We start from the raw sequence: 24,339 nt of genomic DNA, 5'->3' as shown, positions 1-24,339 counted from the left end.
GATGCTAGACCGACTGGGTATGCACTGTCTAAAAGAAAAGGAGGATGGTAGAGAGGGGAGCAGGGGAATAATAATTATTATAGGAGAGGCCATCTTTTGAGATGTTCTTCTGCCAGCTATCGTTGGGGCCCTTTAAGAGCATCTTAATACCAGTTCCAGTTACCCTGCATGCAGTATATAGGTGGAGTCTAAATATGGCATAGTCTTGACACAGGTGCAAAGTAGAGCTGCTTCAGATGCGGTAAAGGTTCAATATAGGAATGCAGTCTGGCTTTGGAATACGTGCAGTATAGAGTGCAGTATGGGTTTGCTACACTTGGTGTCCTGCTATCAGTGGCTCAGTCCCTGCTAGCAATATTAGCAATGGACGAAAAGCCCTCACACCAGTCCCCAGCATGCTGCAGTGACCTCTCGCTGTAGAAGTCTCTCCCCGAAAGCCTCCTGTGATCAGCAGTGGGAAGCAGAGGGTGAGTGGACAATCTAGTCTGCCTGCAGCAGCGGTGCAGCTGCCCCCAGGTGTCCTTACTCCCAGTTTAAGGCCGAGAACTCTGCTGGTATGGTCTCCTGCCAGCAGGCAAATATCCAGACAGACTTTCCCAGGACAGTTTAAAACAAATCATCTCTCCACTCCTCCTACTTCACAATGCATATTGGCATCTGTAGTGTAACCATTAGAGTGTAGCCATTGTATGGCTGTCATCTTAAACTACAACTCACAGGATTCTCAGTGCTCTGCATAAAAGTCTATAGACTTGCTTGGCTTTAGCCCTCCCCCTGCTGGCCGGAAGAGGATGATGCAACATAACATTAATATTACAGTAAAAGGAGAGAGGCAAATAAAGAGCAATGTGTCCGTCTCTATGAAGTTGTAACCCAGGTCAGTGGAGATTGGATTTGATCCACAGTACATACGGCTACAGAGGTTAGTGGAGATTGGATTTGATCCACAGTACATAGGGCTACAGAGTTTGGAGATTTGATTTGATCCACAGTACATACGGTTACAAAGGTTAGTGAAGATTGGATTTGATCCACAGTACATAGGGCTACAGAGGTTGGTGGAGATTTGACTTGATCCACAGTAGATACGGTTACAGAGGTTAGTGGAGATTGGATTTGATCCATAGTACATAGGGCTACAAAGGTTGGTGGAGATTTGATTTGATCCACAGTACATACGGTTACAGAGGTTAGTGGAGATTGGATTTGATCCACAGTACATACAGCTACAGGTGACAGTGGATATGTTTTAAAATTATTTTAATGTTAATGTCGCTTTAAAGGTCATGAAAATAGCTGTCATAGCTGGGAGGATTGAGTGATACTTTTGATTTGCAAACGTTAATTTTAAAGTTGGTTTGTGCAAAGCAATATGTTAATTGATCATAATAATACCTTATTTAATATCTGCTGAAACTAGTTCTTCGATGTACTTCTCTGTTCATTTATGAGAGTTTGAAATGAGGAAAATGACAGATTTTTCTTCTACTTTATTAGGTCTATATTCACATTCCCGGGGCACATCGACTGATGGTGGAGCTTCCTCTAGTTATAGGCACGGTGCCATTCAATGGGTTCACGTACAGGAACTTCAGTGTGGCCAGTCAGTTTACAGTGGACATGAGTTGGCTTGCCCTGGAACTGTCGGAACACCCAGAAGGTAGAAAATAGTTAATTTTGTATGTTTTGTACGAAGTGTAGAAGGTATTGAATGTGATAAACAATATACTAATAAGTACTGGACTAAGAAGGAATATTACGACCCACCAGCGCTCATCCCAAGGCACTGCATTTGAAAATTCATCATTAACCACTTGTCTACCTGGGCATTGCCCTTTTGGCCTCCCTCCTTCATTTGTATAAGCTGTATGATAGTTTTCATCAATAAAAAAGCAATCTATGAATGGAGTCGGTAAACCTTTTATTTATCCACCTGTCCTCCATTCATAGACTACTTTTCATACATGGAAGCTACAGTAAAGCTTCTATGAATAGAGGAGGTGGGCAGACATTGCGGACATAGTCGGTATTCTTAATGTATAGTACATATGACAGGTTCCTTGGCTATATTAACCCCCCCAGCACCAGAATGTTTTCACTAAAGCAGCAGCCATTCAGCGCAAGGGACACATTGCACTGACTGTATGTCCCTGGTGCTGATTTAAAAAATATATATTTTTGACTAAACTTAGCTATATGTATCACATGTAATCAATATACAGATTTTTTTCATGTTAGTCATCCTTAAATCGTAATGTATACATATTAATAATAATAATGTATCACTCTGGCATGTAAGCAATGCTGCCTAATCAGAACATTATGTAAAACCAAAATGCCTACAGGTGAGTTGCATAATAATAATTAGCTGAATAACCATTGTTCTTTTACAATATATGCGAGCCGATTTATTTTCTGCACTACCACCTCGGTGACACAATATACAAACTAAAACCCCATAAACATACGTAAATATTCACCTCTAGTTGCTGCTGGACACTGTTTTCCGTTCCCCCATCAAACAAAATTAATATATTGAAAAAGTTCTGCGCAGACAATAAAATTGAAATGCTGCCAACAGTCACTTCTGGGTTTGTGCGATGATATCATGAGCTCCGCCCCAACGCGTATCGTCAACAGATCTCATGACTTCCTCAAGAGCAAAGGAGGATATCATTTTTTCTTATTATCAACTTTAATTAAAGGGCTGCACAAATGAATAAATACACTTGGAACATTTGGATTAAGTAGATCTTTATCTGTATACATCACAATATAGCACCCAGTGGAATTACAGAGGGGTTGATTTACTAAAACTGGAGAGTGCAAAATCTGGTGCAGCTGTGCATGGCAGCCAATCAGCTTCTAACTTCAGCTTGTTCAATCAAAGTGATTGTAAAGGATCGTTTTTTTTGTTTGTTTGTTTTTTAAATAACAAACATGTCATACTTACCTCCACTGCACAGAGTGGCCCTGTTCCCATCCTCTTCTTGGGTCCCGCGGTGGCACTCGCGGCTCCTTCCCACATCAGATAACCCCCTAGGTAACCCTCCTGAGGGGGTTACCTTGCAGGTGTGCTCCCGAGTCTAGCATTTGCATCCACAGACACGAATCCCAGACTCGGCTCTGCCCCCCGGCGCCTGCATCATTGGATTTGATTGACAGCAACGGGAGCCAATGGCTGTGCTGCTATCAATCTATCCAATCAAGAGCCAGGACCCAGTGGAGAGAGGACAGCCCGTCCCCGCCGAGGGGGTGAAGGGACTCAGGTAAGTAAAACGGGGGGGCTGGGGGTCCGGTGACTGCCAGGTGTTTTTTCACCTTAATGCATAGAATGCATTAAGGTGAAAAAACACAAGGGTTTACAACCCCTTTAAGCTTTGACAAAAAAAAACCTGGATGCTGATTGGCTTCCATGCAGAGCTGTACCAGATTTTGCACTCTCCAGCTTTAGTAAATAGACCCCAGAGTGTCACTATCATATCATATTGGGTAAAATGTTGTCTAATTTAATTTTGAATTTGATGGATTAACTCTTTAACGTTCTAGACTTAGAATGTTTAAAGTTTGAACATTTGAAGTTTATTGCGCTGCACTATATTATATTCCTTTTCAAAATATGTATTATATTTGTTAACGAATTTTCGACAAAACCCATTTAACAAATTTTGCCGAATATTCATAAATTTGAATATTCGGAAACTCGAAAATCAGAAAACCCGAAAATCTGAAATAATAACTACCTAATAATAATTTAACTATTGCTAACTATTAATCTATACGTATTGGAATTTCCTTTCAAATTTGGCTGTTAGTGATCGTAACAATTACGAATTATCCAAAATAAGGAATGCCATATCTAAACGAATGGAATGTAACAAATTAATAATACAAAATAACAATAACAACAATACATTTTTTATTATTTTATTTTATTATTATTATTTATTGTTCCGTTCCATTTCTTTAGATGCGGCATTCATTATTTCGGATAATTCGTAACTTCGGATAAATTCGTATTCGTCACGTTTACTAACAGCCAAATTTGAAAGGAAATTCCAATACCTGTTATTTTTAGTTAGTTATCCTTTTGAATTTTTGGATTTTCTTTCTTATTTTCAGATTTAGGAATTTACGAATTTTCAAATTTACAAATTGTGATCATAGAGAATGACCCAAAAAAACGATAAACCCCCCCCCCCCCCAAAAAAACGAACGAAACGAAAACAAACAAATTTTTCAGCAGTGCACGTCTACTTAGATTAAATAATAAAGCATTGTATAAAAATATCTGTAGGAATAATTAATGAATTCATTTAATTTCAGTGCCGTAAAAAATATATATACGTTTATACAAAGAAAAATTGTGTCCTATTAATTTTTAAAATGCTATGACATTTTTTCGTTTTTTTTACCACCAGCACCACCAAATTACGCAGATGTTGTTTCAGAAGAAGATCTTTCCTGGTGTGCCCCACCATCAATCACAGAACAAGACGTCTTATTAGAAGAACTTTGCTTTCCTTCATTTGCTGTCATCCAGGAGTTCCGGTTTCAACCTCCACCACTATATTCAGAGGTAAGATGGTGAATATGCGAGATAAGTGGACTCCAGTTCTGGTGCAAACAGCAAATTCCCCTTGTATCTATTTGTGGCAGTTACCAAAAAAAGTTAACGCAATCTTGCTTTGAAAGTAAAGGCCCATATAGACAGCTTAAAGTGGAACTTTACCCGTACCAACTTCATAAAAAATAATATTCTTTAGCAAGGAACATAACATTCCACATTAATGATCATGCTACAAAAACGAATGTGTGCTGCAAATTGCCTCCATCATTGCTCCTGGTTCTTCTTGCTGGATGACGCCATTTTGCTGAAGCCCAGAGCCCCAGCGGTAAATCATTAAGTGGAACTAAACTCATTGATTTGTCAGTTTCAAAATAAAAGTTTGATTTGCTTGTGTCCTCAACCAAAGTGTCAAACCATCAATTGGCTGGAGTCATAACTGTTGCAGCACCATGCCAGTTGCAGTTCGAACAGAAGCAGCTTCCTTGGCTTTAGGATAGGAGGGTTTAATCCTTCTTTAACCTCTACAGATCCGCGCTATAGCCGAATGACGGCTACAGCGCGGACCTGCTTTGCCAGGACGACATCTATTGACGTCGTCCGGTGCCCGATCGGCCTGCACGCCCCCTGCAGGGCGTGCGCGGCGTGCTCTGTGATCAGCGAGTCTATGAGATTCGGCAGATCACAGATCGGAGTAAGGGGTCAATCCCGACCCCTTACCACGTGATCAGTTGTCAGCCAATGACAGCTGATCATGTGATGTAAACAGAGCCAATAATCGACTATTTTTTCTCCACACGCTGACAGCGTGAGGAGAAAAAAAAAGGCGATCACCGGCGGCTGCTAGCTGCTGCAGATCCTTAGTGCCCACCTGTGCCCCCTGCCAGTACCACCTAGCAATAGGCAACAGTGCTGCCTACCAGTGCCCCCCAGTGCCACCCATCAGTGCCCACAGTGCCACCCATCAGTGCCCATAGTGCCACCTATCAGTGCCTCAACAAAGGTGGCAATGATGTGTAGCACTGATCAGTGTCACCTACCAGTGCCCAGTGCCACCTATCAGTGGTACCTATCAATGCCCATCCGTGCCACCCATCCATAGTGCCTTATCTGTGCCCACCAGTGCAGCCTATCAGTGCCCACCAGTGCCGCCGCATCAGTGCAAAATGTTATAACAAACTATGAAACATGATTTTTTTTTTTTTTCATCTTTTTTTGTCCCAGCAGTGATTAAATACCACCAAAAGAAAGCTCCATTTGTGTGAACATAATTAAAAAAAATTCATAGGGGTACAGTGTTGCATGACCGCGCAATTGTCATTCAAAGTGTGAGAGCACTGAAAGCTGAAAATTGGTCTGCGCAGGAGGGGGGTTTAAGTGCCCAGTAAGCAAGTGGTTAAGGCGGTCAGCAGATCGGCCCCTACAAACTCAGAAGTGCCTAAAAGTGCGTAAAATGGAGAACAACTGAGCATGTGCAGAGCAGGCTGAGACAGTACAGTGGGTTTACAGTATTACTGGAATTTAAAAAGTATAGGGACTTTTTTTTATGTTTTACATAGCTATACCTGCAGAAGGTGCAACCTGAAGTGATCCAGCAAGACTTAATTTTATGACTAAAGTTCAACTTTAACCACTTCAGCCCCGGAAGATTTTATCCCCTTCCTGACCAGAGCACTTTTTATGATTCGGCACTGCGTCGCTTTAACTGACTATTGCGCGGTCGTGCGACGTTGCACCCAAACAAAATTGACGTCCTTTTTTACCCACAAGATAGAACTTTCTTTTGGTGGTATTTGATCACCTCTGCAGTTTTTATTTTTTGCATTATAAACAAGAAAAAAAGAGCGACAATTTTGAAAAAAGCTATATTTTTAACTTTTTGCTACAAAAAATATGCCCCAAAAATATCTAAAATTGTTGGATCAATAAGCGTATATTGATTGATTTGCGCAAAAGTTATAGGGTCTACAAAATAGGGGATAGATTTATGGCATTTTTATTATTAATTTTTTTATCTGCAATTTTTATCACGACTGGGACATTATGGCGGGCACATCGGACATTTTTTACACTATTTTGGGACCATTAGCATTTATACAGCGACCAGTGCTATAAAAATGCACTGATTACTGTGTAAATGGCACTGACAGTGAATGGGGTTAACCACTAGGGGCGATTAAAGGGTTAAGTGTGTCCTAGGGAGGGATTCTAACTGTGGGGGGATGGGCTTCAGCTCACATGACAGCGGTCACTGCTCTCGATGACAGGGAGTGGTGATCTCTGTCATGTCACAAGGCAGAACAGGGAAATGCCTTTTTTACATAGGTACTTCCCTGTTCTGCGGCTCTATGACACAATCATCGGGAGACCGGCATACATCGAGTCCGCTGGCCCCTCGGGCATGGTCACCCTGTACGCGGCGGTTGCGCGTGTGCCCGCTAGCCACGGCACTTAAAGGGGACGTATAGGTACTTCCATTTGCCCACCGCTGCCATTGTGCCAACCTATATCGGCATGTGGCGGTCGGCTAGCGGTTAAATTCAGCCATTTTCTGCTGAATCAGTTGTAAGACTCCCTGGCCAATCGGGTCTCAGGACCTACTTATTGATTGGCGGGGAGGAGAATCAGGACGACAATAGTGAATTTTTTATTTGATGTTGTCACACAACTGGGTGGGCTCAGGGTGCAGTGCATTGCGCTCCGAGCCCACCCTTTTTTGAAGCCAATTAGAGCCTCAGGCTGTAATCATGTGCTTAAAAAAAACAAAAAAATGTAAATCCATGCGTCCGGCGCCCTGCATGTAGATTAGGTGGCAGGCGCATGGATTAGTATTGTGACTAATAGACAGACAGGCCACCACTGGTTGTATATCAAAAATGAATTAGCCCTAGATAAAGATATGTGCATATATTTGTACACCTGCTACATTGTATACAGGTGACAACGTGTCCATAAGACAAAAAGTGTCCATACAGTGTCCATTGATATCAACACGTGATATTGTCTTTAGACTTGTGCACAATGGAAAATTTCGTTTAGTTTTGGTTCGTTGTCATTCGTAAAATACATAATTTCGTTCTGTTATATTCGTTATGTTACGTTAATACGTTTTCGGATAATTCGTTATTATTCGTAGAGTGTCAAATTCATTCGTTCGTATTCGTTGAAATTCGCTATTTATGTATGTATAGACATTCGTGATAATGATTCGTAGTTTGGAAAGTCGTTTGTTTATTGAATCTTTTAACACACACAATGACAACGTCTCTTCTCCTCGGCTCAAATACAATACAACACCCTTCTAATTCAGTTCTCAGGAATGCACTTTGCCAGTAATCCAACCCCCGGCACAAAATTAATTAGCTGATTGGACTATAAGATTTACTTTGAACTGACCTTTTGTTTCATTAGATCTTTAAAGAATTACTAAATTCATTCGAATTCATTCGTTATATTTCTTTCGTATTCGTTGTTATTCTTTATTTTTTTATTCGGACATTCGGATGCATCGATTCGTAGTTTGGAAAGTCGTTTTTGTTTATTGAATCTTTTAACACACACAATGACAACGTCTCTTCTCCTCGGCTCAAATACAATACAACACCCTTCTAACTCAGTTCTCAGGAATGCACTTTGCCAGTAATCCAACCTCCGGCACAAAATTAATTAGCTGATTGGACTATAAGATTTACTTTGAGCTGACCTTTTGTTTCATTAGATCTTTAAAGAATTACCAAATTCATTTGAATTCATTTGAATTCATTCGAATTCATTCGTTATATTTCTTTCGTATTCGTTGTTGTTCGTTATTTTTTTATTCGGACATTCGGATGCATCCGAATGTCCAAAAGATGCAAAATTCGGCCGAATTTAGATTCGTTACGAAACGAATTGCACAAGCCTAATTGTCATACATTAATTCCACATGTCAATAACCACACAGGGATTGATTTACTAAAAATGGAGAGTGCAGAATTTGGTGCAGCTGCGCATAGTAATCAATCAGCTTCTAGCTTCAGCTTGTTCAATTAAGCTTTGACAAAAAAAACAAAAACTGGAAGCTGATTGGTTTCCATACAGTCTTTAGTTTTATCAACCCCACAGTGTCCACTCTTGGTTCCTCTCCATATTACAGATGTGAACAGCAAAGTCTGCACTAGGATACAAAGTGCAAGTCAGATTTTAGGCATCCTCTGCAATAATCGTTTGAGATACTGCCAAACTTTGCCCGCCCCAAAGTTCACCTGACATGTAGTGATGGGCAGGAGCTAAGTTTGCTAAACACTACACATTCAAATGAATGGGGGGAAAACACCGTAAACGCATAACCTCCCAACTTTTTAAGATGGGAATGAGGGACACCTATTAGCAAAAAGTATGTAGGCATCAGACACTCCCCCGCCACGCCCCCTTAAAGGAGAAATAAACAAAAGAAAAATTATTGGTTAAACCCACAAGTGCTTTTTTTTACCACTACAATTCCTATATATTGACTTTTGGATTTTACAAATGCAGCAATTTAGAAATTGGATGAAAGGTTTAGCACTGGGAACCACTTTTTGATAGATAAAAAGTGCATTTTATATACAACTATATAGATCAGACCAAATGAGGGACAAATGAGGAGGAAAGAGGGACTTTATTCCAAATCTGGGACAGTCCCTCGAAATCAGGGACAGTTGGCAGCTACCAAATACCCCACAACTGCGTGCGGTTGTGGCACGGTTGTCGGTAAAAATAGTTATAACAAGCTGTGAGGAGGCGTCTCATTGCTTCCCCACCTCCTGTCCTTAGCCTCTAGAGCAGCCATTCTCAACCAGGGTTCCTCCAGAGGTTGCTAGGGGTTCCTTGAGCTGTGGCTGATGAACCACCTTTTTGATGGTGGCCTACAGGGTTCAAGGTTCAGCATCACTTAGCAAAGCCAGAATGACACAAAATATATTTTTAGCTGTCTTTAAAGTGGTTGTAAACCCTTACAACACACTTTGACCTACAGGTAAGCCTAGATTAAGGCTTACCTGTAGGTCCAAGAAATATCTCCTAAACCTACACGGTTGCCGAAAGACAGGCACCGATGTGTAAATTAGTATTAGTAAATTAGTAAACTGCAATATATTCACTTTTTGTTTTCTGATCCCACTTTAAATGTCTTTTTACATGTTCTTTTTATACACAGGTTGACCCACATTTAAATCATACAGCAGAAGGCGCCTCACCACCTACCTTAGAGGAAGGACGGCCTAATCATCTAACCTAGTACCGTGGTATAACATCTCATATTAAAGAAGGTGAGCCAACGTTGAAGCTGAAATCTTCTGGGAACCTGTGCAAAATGTGAAATCTGCAAAATGACTACTACAGCGCCCACAGATCACTGAACGGGGTCTACCAGTTCTTGTAAGGAGTATGAAGACCTCTTCCAGGGACGAGCACTCCATGATGATGCTTCCAGTGGTATATGAAGATGAAAGGAGACAAACATTATTGAACTGGAATTAGGGGCTTCTTATAGCTGTGACCCCCTACTTACCCCCCACCCCCCCCCCCCCCCCCCGGTGTCATGTACACTCCATTACATCCTATATTGTTTCATAAACAGGAAACAACAGGGAAAACAATCACATGGATGGACAATTACCAGAGTTATTAAGAATTCTATTAACTGTGAAAAAACTGTTATTAAAGTAAGTTAAGGGAAAAGATAGTTTGGAATAAACCCTTCTAGTCTTTAGAAATGTATGTGTAGATAGGTCAACCAAACAATCAATCTATATATAATATATATATATATATATATATAGATATAGACATATGCATAGCTCCCAACTGTCTCGGATTTCGAGGGACTGTCCCTGATTTGGAGCAATGTCCCTCTTTCCCCCTCATGTATCCCTCATTTTGGTCTGATCTATATAGTTGTATATAAAACGCACTTTTTATCTTTCAAAAAGTGTTTCCAAGTTCTAAACCTTTCATCCAAATTCTAAATTGCGTCATTTGTAAATTTCAAAATCCAATATGAAGTAATAGTAGTGGTAAAAAAAAAAAAAAGCACTTGCGGGTTTAACTAATCTTTTTTTTTTGTTATTTATCCTTTAAGGGGGTGTGGCAGGGGGCGTGTCCTGTGCCTACATGCGTTTGCTAGTAGGTGTCCCTCATTCCCATCTCAAAAAGTTGGGAGGTGTGCATATGGGTTCTGCAAAAAGTTTCCGCACTTTTTTGAACTAAGTTATAAATATAAAAAAGTGCAGAAAATATTTAAAGACTATATATATATATATATATATATATATATATATATATATATATATATATATATATATATATACACACACACACAGTGGATATAAAAAGTCTACACACCCCTGTTAAAATGTCAGGTTTCTGTGATGTAAAAAAAAGAAAAAAAGATAAATCATTTCAGAACTTTTTCCACCTTTAATGTGACCTATATAACTCATTTGAAACTCAGCTGACCTGTACAACTCAGTTGAAAAATCAACTGAAATCTTTTAGGTGGGAGGAAAGTAAAAATAAAAATAAAAAAATAATATGGTTGACTAACTGGGCACACCCTTACAGTAATACTTAGTTGAAACGCCTTTTACTTTTATTACAGCACTCCTTCTTTTTGGGGGATGAGTCTATCAGCATGGCACATCTTGACTTGGCAATATTTTCTCACTCTTCTTTGCAAGAACACCCCAAATCTGTCAGATTGCAGTCTGATCTAATGCCTTGGAAATTCTTTTGTACCCTTCTCCCGACTGATACCTTTTACCAATGAGATCCCTCTGATGCTTTGAAAGCTCTCTGCGGACTGTGGCATTTGCTGTAGGATGCGACTAAGAAAATGTCTGGAAAGACCTACTAGAACAGCGGAAACTTTATTTGGGGTTAATCAGAGGCACTTTAAATGATGGCGGGTGTGTACTGACTCCTATTTAACATGAGTTTAAAAGTGATTGCTTCATTCTGAACACAATTACATCCCCAGATATAAGAGGGTGTGCACACTTATGCAGCCACTTTTTATTTGTTTTTATTTTTATTCCACCCCCTTTTACACGGGACGGATCAGTAATGATCCGCCCAGTGATGATCCGCTCGCTCAGCGGGGATCTCTCCGTTGTCCCCGCTGAGCCGGCGGTGGACAGGGCGGTCTCCGCACACTGTGCAGGGACCGCCCTGTCAGCTCTCCGCTCTCCTCTATGGGGATCGGATGAGCACGGACCGTCTGTCCATGTTCATCCGATCCGCTCTGCAGACGGATAGAAAAATAGGATTTTCCTCCGTCTGCAGAATCGGATCATAGCGTAGGAGGACAATAGCGGGTGTCTGCGGATGTTCATCCGCAGACACCCGCTATCCCATAGGGATGCATGTATGTCCGTATATTTCATCCGCAAACGGATGGATGAAATACGGACATAATGTCCGCATGTGTGAAAGGGGCCTAAAAGATTTCAGTTTGTTGTTCAACTGAGTTGTACAGTTTATAGGTCACATTAAGGCCTCATGCACACTGGATGTTAAAATAACGTTATAAAAACATCAGTAGCTTTGCAGTGAGTTTTTCAGGTTTTTTCAACATTTTTTGCAATAGCGTTTTTTAGTGTTTTTTAGCAGTTTTTAGCTTTTTTTTTTTTCAATGGATCAAAAACATAAAAAAAACGTTAAACATTAAAATCACTAGTGATGTTTTTGAGCGTTTATCGACGTTTATCAGCGTTAGAGCGTTTTTATAGCTAAAAAAAGTCTCTCAGAACCCACTAGTTTTTTTTATACTGCTCAAAAATGCCACTGCCCAAAACTGCTGATAACAGCCTATGTGTGCATGGACACATAGGATAACATGATGGAAAGTTTAATGACTGTAGAAAAAAAATGTCTGAAGCCAAAAACAGCAGCTGTAAAAACATCCAAAAACATCCAGTGTGCATGAGGCCTAAAAGTGGAAAAAGTTCTGAAATGATTTCTTTGTCATTTTTTTTTACATCGCAGAAGCCTGAAGTTTTAACAGGAGTGTGCAGACTTTTTATATCCTATATATATATATATATATATATATATATATATATATATATATTATATATGTGTGTTTTTGTTTTGTTTTTATATATAAAAAAAAAATATTATATATATATATATATATATATATATATATATATATATATATATATATATATATATTTATATATATATATATATATATATATATATATATATATATATATATATATATATATAATGTGTGTGTGTGTGTTTATATATATATATATATGTATGTATGTATTTTTTAGAAAAAGTATTAATAGCAAAGTAGTAAAAATAGATAAACAGTTTGTGTTTTGTATGTTTTGGTGTCTAGTGCCTGCTTATAGGTTTTCCCATTTTAAAGTTCAATTAAAGGCAAACATTTTTATTTTTTTTAGTTTTGGATAAAGTAGAGAGAGATTAGAACCCCTGTCGGGTTTTATTGTTGTCTGTGTCTCCGTAAGGCCATTCAGCCTCTTTATTTGTCATCTTTACCATTATTACCAATAGTGAAAGGGAAATAAAAAAAGTCCAGAAGTTTGAGTGATCACAGAACATGAATAGAGGGTCCATTTCGCAACAGGGGAAGCTAGTGACAGTCAGGGGTTTCCTCTCACTTCCTGTTTCGGCTATAGGGCAAGGAAGTAAAAGGAAATCTACCTTATGGGGACACAGATGACAGATGGCTTACTCACTGGAGGTGAAAAAGAAAGAGAATCCAACGGGCACACTACTTCTGGTGAATCTGGAAACAGTCAGGGGTTTACTCGCATTTCCAATTACGGCAATGGGACAGGAAGTAAGAATAAATCTACCCAATTGGGGACACGGATGACAGATGGCTTGCTCTTACACACTGAAGATAAAAGTGAAGGAGAATCCCAAATTGAGTTTGTCCCCCATAACAGTTATAGAGGGGAAATCTTCCAATGGGAACACTAGTTCTGGTGACAACCAGGGATTTCCTCACTTTGGAAGGATTTTCCCTCACTTCCTGTTTGGCTATGGGACAGGAAGTGAAGGGAAATCTCCACAGTAGGACACAGATTGCAAAAACAAAAAACAAAAACTGACAGGTTCTAACCGTCTCTTACTCTATCCAAAATGGGAAACAAAAGTTTTGCCTTTAGTTCTACTGTAAGGTTGGGGAATCTACAGCTAAATAATTTTATTTTGTGCCAATGCTGTGAGTTTTCCTAATTCTGACAAACTGCTAGAATGTCCAAAGATGTAAAGAGAAACCTTCTTGTAATTTTAACCACTTTCAGACCGGACCATTTTGCTGGTAAATGACCAGAGGTCTTTTTACACTTTGGCACTGCGCTGCTTTAACTGGTAATTGCGCGGTCATGCAATGTTGTACCCAAACAAAATTTGCGTCCTTTTCTTCCCACAAATAGAGCTTTCTTTTGATGGTATTTGATTGCCTCTGCGATTTTTATTTTTTGCGATATAAACGTAAAAAGACCGCAAATTTTGAAAAAAAATGATATTTTCTACTTTTTGTTATTAGAAAAATCCAATAAACTCAATTTTAGTCATACATTTAGGCCAAAATGTATTCAGCCACATGTCTTTGGTAAAAAAAAAGTCAATAATTGTATATTTATTGGTTTGCGCAAAAGTTGTCACATCTACAAACTAAGGTACGTTTTCTGGAATTTACGCAGCTTTTAGTTTACGACTGTCTATCTCATTTCTTGAGGTGCTAAAATGACAGGGCAGTACAAAACCCCCCCAAATGACCCCATTTTGGAAAGTAGACCCCCTAAGGAAATTGATAAGAGGCATGTTGAGCCCATTGAATATTTTATTTTTTTGCCTCAAGCGATTGAATAATGACAAAAAAAAAATTTTTTTTTTTTTTTACACAAAGTTGTCACTAAATGATATATTGCTCACACATGCTATGGGCGTATGTGAAATGACACCCCAAAATAAATTCTGCTGCTTCTCCTGAGTACGGGGATACCACATATGTGGGACTTTTTGGGAGCCTAGCCGCGTACAGGGCCCCGAAAACCAAGCACCGCCTTCAGGCTTTCTAAGGGCGTAAATTTTTGATTTCACGCCTCACTACCTATTACAGTTTTGAAGGCCATAAAATGCCAAGATGGCACAAAACCCCCACAAATGACCCCATTTTAGAAAGTAGACACCCCAAGCTATTTGCTGAGAGGCATGTTGAGTCCATGGAATATTTTATATTTTGCCACAAGTTGCGGGAAAATTACAAACTTTTTTTTTTTTTTTTTTTTTTTCACAAAGTTGTCACTAAATGATATATTGCTCATGCATGCCATGGGCATATGTGAAATGACACCCCAAAATAAATTCTGCTGCTTCTCCTGAGTACGGGGATACCACATATGTGGGACTTTTTGGGAGCCTATCCGCGTACGGGGCCCCGAAAACCAAGCACCGCCTTCAGGCTTTCTAAGGGCGTAATTTTTTGAGTTCACTTCTCACTACCTATTACAGTTTTGAAGGCCATAAAATGCCAAGATGGCACAAAACCCCCACAAATGACCCCATTTTAGAAAGTAGACACCCCAAGCTATTTGCTGAGAGGCATGTTGAGTCCATGGAATATTTTATATTTTGCCACAAGTTGCGGGAAAATTACAAACTTTTTTTTTTTTTCACAAAGTTGTCACTAAATGATATATTGCTCACGCATGCCATGGGCATATGTGAAATGACACCCCAAAATAAATTCTGCTGCTTCTCCTGAGTACGGGGATACCACATATGTGGGACTTTTTGGGAGCCTAGCCGCGTACGGGGCCCCAAAAACCAAGCACCGCCTTCAGGCTTTCTAAGGGCGTTACAGTTTTGAAGGCCATAAAATGCCAAGATGGCACAAACCCCCCCCCCCAAATGACCCCATTTTAGAAAGTAGACACCCCTAAATTTAGGGGTACACTAGTGAGACTAGGTAATAAATGGCGGGTGCCCTGAAACTATAAAAAAATAACTAACCAACCAGCGTCACCTGTAACAGTTATATGGTGATCACTGGTGAAAGGGTTAACTAGGGGGCAATCAGGGGGCTTTATGCGGTAGTATATGGGGGTCCCTGGCGCTATAAAAAGCTGCGGCGAACCTAAATACCTACCTGCCTAACTAGCGTCACCTGTGACACTAATACAGCGATCAGAAAAACGATCGCTTATTAGGCTGGGTTCACACTGGAGCGATGCGGGAACGCCACGAATGCGCGGCGGGTTCCCGCATCGCATGCCTCCCGGCGGCAGTTCACACTGCCCTATGCGAACTGCTGGGAGTGTCAGTGAAATGTTAATGACACCCCCAGATCAGTTCGCATATCGCAGTGCGATCTGCAAACTTGGATCGCATGGTGTGAACACCCATGCGATCCGATTCTGCTGCGGACCAAAAAAAGGGTCCCGTGCGAGTTTGCGGCGGGTGCGGCGGGTGCGACACGAATTCAGCCATACTATCTGTATAGCTGAACTCGAATCGCACAGAGATCGGATGTGATTTGCACTGCAGTGCGGTGCGAATCACATCCGTTCTCATAAACCGCTGCAATGTGAACCCAGCCTTAGTGACACTGGCGACGGGGGGTGATCACGGGGTTAAACCTTTATTGGGGGGGTTAGGGGGGTACCTTAGAACTAAAGGGGGCTAACCCTAACTGCCCTAACAGTTATTAGTCACAAATGACACCTGCCGGGTGATCAGGGGGTTAAACCTTTATTAGGTAATAAATGGCGGGTGCCCTGAAACTATAAAAAAATAACTAACCAACCAGCGTCACCTGTAACAGTTATATGGTGATCACTGGTGAAAGGGTTAACTAGGGGGCAATCAGGGGGCTTTATGCGGTAGTATATGGGGGTCCCTAGCGCTATAAAAAGCTGCGGCGAACCTAAATACCTACCTGCCTAACTAGCGTCACCTGTGACACTAATACGGCGATCAGAAAAATGATCGCTTATTAGGCTGGGTTCACACTGGAGCGATGCGGAAACGCCGCGAATCCGCGGCGGGTTCCCGCATCGCATGCCTCCCGGCGGCAGTTCACACTGCCCTATGCGAACTGCTGGGAGTGTCAGTGAAATGTTACTGACACCCCCAGATCAGTTCGCATATCGCAGTGCGATCTGCAAACTCGGATCGCATGGTGTGAACACCCATGCGATCCGATTCTGCTGCGGGCCAAAAAAAGGGTCCCGTGCGAATTTGCGGCGGGTGCGGCGGGTGTGGCGGGTGCGGCGGGTGCGGCGAATGGCTGAACTCGAATCGCACAGAGATCGGATGTGATTTGCACTGCAGTGCGGTGCGAATCACATTCGTTCTCATAAACCGCTGCAATGTGAACCCAGCCTTAGTGACACTGGCGACGGGGGGTGATCACGGGGTTAAACCTTTATTGGGGGGGTTAGGGGGGTACATTAGAACTAAAGGGGGCTAACCCTAACTGCCCTAACAGTTATTACAGTCACAAATGACACCAATGCAAAAAAAAAAAAAAATGACATTGGTGTCACTGTGACTGGGGGGCAGGGGTAATTGGGGGGGTGATCGGGGGGTAAAGGGGGGGTGTGAGTGTGCCTGGCATGTTCTACTGTGTGTGGGATGTGTTGGTGCAACTCACTGATCCGCTCTCCTCCGTGTCGGAACGAAAAATACCGACACGGAGGAGAGAATACATCACTTCCTCTCCTGTGTTTACATTACAGGAGAGGAAGTGATGTCACCGGGGATTTCCATTCGTCGGGAGCGATCGCGAGGGGGTGGCCATGAATGAATGGCCGTCCCCTCGTCCGGGATCGCTCCCGAACGAAAACCGACCGCCGCAGGCACCGGGCGGGGGCCCGATCGGGCCCCCGACCCGCGGGAGGCAAAGCACGTACATGTACGTGCTTATGCCTGCCCGTGCCATTCTGCCGACGTACATCGGCGTGAGGCGGTCGGCAAGTGGTTAATGGAAATCGATTTGTTTTCTAAAGGGATTTTAGGGCCTTTTTTTTTTATCTGTGAACAGTTCCCTTCCCTCTATATTGTCTTATTTAGCATTGACTAAATGGGGAGGGTGATTTACTAAAGGCAAATAGGCTGTTCACTTTGCAGGGGGATTTTTTTCCCAAGAGCTTCGTGAATGTGGTGACATTTCAAATTGTAAAGAATATCCAAACACATGCATGGAAAATAAAAAAGAATATTAATGAAACAAAAAAACAGCATTTGTGCTTGCACATGATTGGATGACGGAGGTTAGCAGAGCTTAACGTCATTCACTAAGCACTGGGAAAAATTCCCTTACAAAGTGCAAATTTCATTAGATAGAGAACACTCTTCTTTTCATTCACTAAGCTCTGGGGGAAAAATTCCCTTACAAAGTTCAAATTCCATTAGAAAGAGAATACTCTTCATTTCATTCACTGAGCTCTGGGGAAAATTACCTTACAAAGTGCAAATTCTCTTGGTAAGAGAACATTCTTCCTTTCATTCACTAAGCTCGGGGGAAAACAATCCCCTTACAAAGTGCAAATTCCCTTTGTAAAAGAACACTCGTCATTTCATTCACTGAGCTCTTGGGGGAAAAAAATCCCTTACAAAGTGCAAATTCCCTTGGCAAGAGAACACTTCATTTCATTCACTGAGATCTTGGGAAAAACATTCCCTTACAAAGTGCAAATCCCCTTACAAAGCCAACACTTCACTTCATTCAGAGCTTAACGTCATTCACTAAGCACTGGGGGAAATTCCCTTACAAAGTGCAGATTTCATTGGATAGAGAACACTCTTCTTTTCATTCACTAAGCTCTGGGGGAAAAAATTCCCTTACAAAGTTCAAATTCCATTAGAAAGAGAATACTCTTCATTTCATTCACTGAGCTCAGGGGGAAAAAAATCCCTTATAAAGTGCAAATTCTCTTAGAAAGAGAATACTCTTCTTTTCATTCACTGAGCTCTGGGGAAAAAATCCTTACAGAGTGCAAATTCCCTTGGTATGAGAACACTTCATTTCATTCCCTGAGCTCTTGGGAAAAGCATGCCCTTACAAAGTGCAAATTCCCTTGGAAAGCCAACACTCTTCATTTCACTGAGCTCCGGGGAAAAAATCACCTTACAACCAAAGTGCAAATTCCCTTGGAAAGAGAACACTCTTCATTTCTTTCTTTTTTTTTTTTTTTTTCACTTTTCATTTCATTCACTAAAGCTCTGGGGAAAAAATTCCCTTGCAAAGTGCAAATTCCCTTGGAAAGAGAACACTCTATTTGCCTTTAGCAAACCAACTCCCATTGCATGCAGAAGTATAAAGGCCACCAAACACTGTGACTTTGACAAGTTCCACTTGTTTTATGTTGATTATTCAAAAAATAATAATTACATTTATATAGATTGTTTACAGGTACTACCAGACGTTGAATCTCTGTGGCCGGTTAAAATGATATCATTAAAATGTTGCGCTTTTCCTAAATTTCACCCTTGAATTTAATTCTCTCATTCACAGATGCAACGGAGTTGATTTACTAAAGTAGCCGGGAGCTTCTACACCCAGCAATACACTGTAGATGTGCATTGTGATGCGTTTCAGTGCAATTTTAACTAGACATGTGCAATTTGTTTAGCTCCGAATTTGTTTTTTTTAACGAATTTTGACAAATTTCCGAAATTTTGAATATATTCGAAATCTTATAAATTAAAAAATTCTAAAATTTGTAAATTTTAAAATCCAAGAATAAGAATGAAAATCCGAAAATTCAAAAGAATGAAAATCCGAAAATTCAAAAGAATGAAAATCCGAAAATTCAAAAGAATGAAAATCTGAAAATTCAAAAACCCGAAAATCTGAAATAATAACTAATAATAAATATTAAATTATAGGTATTGGAATTTCCTTTCAAATTTGGCTGTTAGTGAACGTAATGAGTACGAATTTATCCAAAGTTACGAATTATTTGAAATAACAAATGGAACGTAACGATCTAATAATAATAAATAACAATAATAATACCACCTTTTATTATTATTATTTATTATTAATTTGTTCCGTTTCATTTGTTTAGATGCGGCATTCGTTATTTCAGATAATTTGTAACTTCAGATAAATTTGTATTAGTTACGTTCACAAACAGCCAAATTTGAAAGGAAATTCCAATACCTATAATTTAATAGTTATTATTTCAAATTTTACTGATTTTCCCTCTTTTTTTCGTATTTCGAATATTTGAATTTCCGAATTCTGAAAATTTAGAAATTTGGAATTCTGAAATCTGAAAATTCTGAAATCTGAAAATTCTGAAATCTGAAAATTCTGAAATCTGAAAATTCCGAATTTCCGAATTTAGAATTTCCGAAATTCTGTAATTTGGAAATTTGGAAATCTGAAATTTCGGAAGTTTGGAAACACGAAAATTCGAGATTCGGAAATTCGGTAATTTGAAAATTCGGAAATCTGAAAATTCTAAATTCGGAAATGTGAAAATCCTAATTTTCGGTTTTCTGAATTCAGAATTTTCAATTTCCGAAAAGAGCAAAAAAAAACGAATGAAATGACAACAAACTAATTTTTTGTCAGTGCACATGTCTAATTTTAACTGCAGCCCAATGCATATATACGAGGTGCTGCCATGCACTTGAGTTAAAGCGCACCCCAACAAATGCACATACATATGAAACACACAGAGCATGTGTGGTGTATGCTAGGAGGAAGGCAGCATTGGACGAAACGTGTTAGCACATGTACACTGTATACAGGGCCATCTTTAATATTGATTGGACCCTAGGCAAACAACCCCCCCCCCCCCCCGAATCCACTTATCACCTATTTATAGGCAGCGCAGGCTCAAGGGGCAGCTGCTTTGGGCCCCACAACAATGACTTGGCCCGGGGCAGCTGCCCCTTTTGCCCTGCGGTAATTATGGCCCCGACTGTAGATGATGGAATGTAGCCAAGATAGATTTTGGAATGAGGAATTCACCAAGCTGACAGCTTTCTAATTGTGATGGTGTTGCGGTTTGTATGTTTCCTAAAAGCAAACAATGAAAAAATTGTGCGTTTATTGTAAATGGGCTGCCTAATACAATCTGCCCCAAGGCGGTATTTGCATGCGTTGCAGCACAGTGTGAGCAAGCTCTTAGTGAAGTGAATGTTCACCAAGCTTAAGCCGTATTAAACCCAAAACCAAAAATGTAATATATTGCAGCTTACCAATCATTAGATGTGGTGGCTGCATTAGCTTTCTTTTTTCAGACATTTTTCTTTTTTTCTTTTTTTTTTTTTTTTACATGGTGATCCGGCCAGTAAGTCTGTTATTTTTCAACTTCCTTTACCAGACCAAACTGTCCGGTAAAAGCGGAAGTTAGAGGGTTGGGACAACCATTTACCACTAACAGGGGTGCTTACAATAATCAGCTTTTATTAATTCATGTAAAACCTTTATCCTCAAAGAAAAAAAAAGAAAAAAAAAAAATGACTGCACCTGTCTAAAGCAAAACTACACTCCCCTTCAGTCCAGCGATGTGGCGTCTTTGGGCTCCCTGGACAATGAAAGTGGCGTTTGAGACCTAGAAGCCGGCTGCCCCAAAATGGCTTCTGGGTCTCCATTGCAGGCCGCTTTCATTGGCCATGCCCAGATAATGTCACTCCTGCACAGGCGCGGGAGTTCAATCAGCTTCAGCATTGACTGCACCATCATTTATTTCCCTAAAGAGTGTTATTTGGAGTTCCGCTTTAATCTGTTAGTGAAGTTCGTCTAAATCAGTTAGTCCATCTATTCTTACCCCCCCCCCAGACTGACAATGCCGCGGTCCAAAGGGGACTTCATTGCTCCTCCATCTGGAGTGGAGACACCCTAAGACAGGCAGTGTTACTGGCCGGATCATAATAAAGACAAGAGAGCCTACAAAAAGAAAACTAATGCAGACACCACATTTAAAGCAGAACTTCATACAAAAGTAGAAGTTTAACTTTTCTGCCTCCTCCCTCTTACAACCTTTTTGATATATATATATTTTTTTAGGGGGGAGGAGGTACCTGTAAAAACAAAAAAAAGGCACCCTAAGCGGAAGTTAGCTCCCCCCATTTTTTTGGGGGGAGCCACACCACTGCTGGTCCAGATACAACTTAATTCTATTAAAAGTCTGGGGTACAACCTAAAAAAGTATCCAACGCGTTTCGGGGGTCCCGGTGCCCCCTTCATCAGGGCTTTAATGGCAACAATGTGAACAAACCAGAAGTAAACTAGACCTACAATTGTATTTTTTTCTAGCACGGGCCTTATTATTATTATTATTTTTAATATACAGCAGCGGTCCCCAAAGTTCCCGGCACCAGGGACCGGCTTTGCCGACGACAATCCCTCCACGGACCGGGTGGGGGTTTGGTGGTCATGGGGGCCATAGTTTAACCGAATGACTCACGCCGATATACGTCGGCAGAATGGCATGGCTGGGAAGAACAACATATGGGTACGTTGTTCCCTTTAAGAGCCGCATGGCGGGGGACCCAATGGGTGTGGCCAGCAGGCGCGATCGCAGGCACGAGAGCCAGCATGAGGATTTCTGTGTGTAAACACACAAATCCCTGTTCTGTCAGAGGAGAAGAGACACATTGTTTGTTCCTACTAAGTAGGAACAATGATATGTCTCCTCCCCCAGTCAGTCCTATACTCATACAGGTAAAAAACGCTCACTAGGGAACATATTTAACCCCTTGATCGCCCCTAGTGCTAACCCCTTCCCTACCAATGACATAGTAATCAGTGCGTTTTTATAGCACTGATCGCTGTATAAATGTCAATGGTCCCAAAAATGTGTCAGAAGTGTCCGATCTGTCCCCCGCAATGTTGCAGTACCGCTAAAAATCTCAGATCACCACCATTACTAGTAAAAAAAAAAAATAATAAAAATGCCATAAATCTTTCCCATAATTTGTAGACACTATAACTTTTGCGCAAACCAAACAATACGCTTATTGCGCTTTTTTTTTAAACCAAAAATATGTAGAAGAATATATATTGGCCTAAACTGATGAAGAAATTTAAAAAATATATATTTTTGGGGATATTTATTGTAGCAAAAAGTAAAAAATATAGCTTTTTTTTCAAAATTGTCACTCTTTTTGTTTATAGCGTAAAAAAACAAAACCGCAGAGGTGATCAAATGCCATCAAAAGAAAGCTCTATTAATGGGAAAAAAGGAGGCAAATTTAGTTTGGGTACAAAGTCGCACGACCGCGCAATTGTCAGTTAAAGCGACACAGTGCCGAATTGTAAAAAGTGCTCTGGTCAGGAAGGGGCTGAAGTGGTTAAATGAGAGAGAGGAAAGGGAGTAGCAGTGTGTGAAAAAGGGGAGCGGGTGGCCTCTGGTGGTGGGAGGGGGGCGGTGCATGCTGTTCTACCTCGCTCTGACGCCGCCCACCACCTGTCCTGCAGCCAGGCCTCAAAAATGCCAAGGACCGGTCCGCACCCGGGGGGTTGGGGACCCCTGTTATACAGGATTTACATAGTGCCTACAGTTTATGCAGCACTTTACAACATGAGGGCAGACAGTACAATTACAATACAATTTAAAACAGAAGGAATAAGAGGGTCCCGATCGTTAGATCTAACAATCTAGGAAGGAGGGTCAAGTGATACAAATATTAATAACTGGGGGGGATGAGCTGATGGAGAAAATAAAAGTAGAGTTGTTACAGATGAGGAGGGTTCTCAGAGATGGTGTAGACATGGACAGAGTGAGAGATAGACAGGTTGGGGTAGGGAGTGGGAGAGGCTCTGGAGAAGTCCTGGAGGCGACCATGGGAAGAGGAGACAAGGGAGATGGAGAGCAAGAGGTCCTAGGAGAAGCGAAGAGAACAATTTGGTTCTGGTACCAGCAGCGGTCACTGGATCCCCAAATCGCATTGGATTGCACCGGTGACCTTTAATGGAATAAAGTTGTGTCTGGACCTATTAGCAGTGGTGCTGTGCTTCAGTTTGAATTCCTGTAGGGATGAGTTCCACACTCATAGGAGACTCTTCCCAACTTGCTTCTTTCTTAACTTTTGCTGTTCCTCCTGGGTCTTCAGCCAGTCCACAGCACCCCATTCTCCCCTACCAACCTATTCCCTTTACCCCAGACAAAGTGCCATTGATAGCTTCTGGCTCCTTGCTACATCAGAATGGTATCTATGAGCAACACCTGTACTGCTGTTGGGCCAGTTTTAGAAAAGAGCCAAGTATGTCTTTGGAGTGTTGAAGAAACTCCTCCCAAGCACAGGAAGAACACGCAAACTCCATGCAGGTAGTGTCCTAATTAGGGTTGTCCCGATACAGATACTAGTATCAGTATCGGGACCGATATCGAGTATTTGCGTGGGTATTTGTACTCGCACAAATCTGATACCTGGTCGTCGGGTGGAGTCAGTGGGTGGAGAGGGGTGGGTGGAGTCTGTGGGTGGAGAGGGCGGGTGGAGTCTGTGGGTGGAGAGGGTGGGTGGAGTCAGTGGGCGGAGAGGTTGGAGTCAATGGGTGGAAAGGGTGGTCAGAGTCAGCAGAGCGGAGAGCGAGTCCTCACCTGCAGTGGATCTAGCTAGGTAAGCTGGCAGGGTGCATGGCACAGGGCGCAGCCACATCGGGATCGGTGACCAGAGCCATCACATTCAGTAGCCGTCAGCTTGGATATCCTGATGCCCATCTTGGTACACCCTACACTGGGCCGCAGTAAGACAGAACCAGACATCTTGTTACACCCAGTCCATATAGTTTGGGCTGGGTA

At 41.2% G+C, this 24,339-nt stretch overlaps 1 protein-coding gene across 1 annotated transcript in view; it reads left to right on the top strand.

Annotated features, from left to right (window-relative positions):
• LOC143959310 (arrestin domain-containing protein 4-like) overlaps nucleotides 1–10,328 on the top strand; it is a 70,855-nt gene extending 60,527 nt beyond the window's left edge. Inside the window, exons 6-8 of the mRNA XM_077468002.1 lie at nucleotides 1,498–1,660; nucleotides 4,422–4,579; nucleotides 9,744–10,328. Of these exons, the coding sequence (XP_077324128.1) occupies nucleotides 1,498–1,660; nucleotides 4,422–4,579; nucleotides 9,744–9,824 (402 nt within the window). The 3' untranslated portion in view covers nucleotides 9,825–10,328. The remainder of the gene's footprint in view (nucleotides 1–1,497; nucleotides 1,661–4,421; nucleotides 4,580–9,743) is intronic.
• Nucleotides 10,329–24,339: the final 14,011 nt, after the last annotated feature.

Source organism: Lithobates pipiens, unplaced genomic scaffold (genome assembly GCF_037356315.1).
Source record: "Lithobates pipiens isolate NorthernLeopardFrog02 unplaced genomic scaffold, aLitPip1_a1.2 Scaffold_7, whole genome shotgun sequence".
In the NCBI taxonomy this organism is placed as follows: Eukaryota; Metazoa; Chordata; class Amphibia; order Anura; family Ranidae; genus Lithobates; species Lithobates pipiens.
The sequence above is the reverse complement of the archived record's forward strand: the minus strand, read 5'-3'. Positions and strand labels throughout refer to the sequence as shown.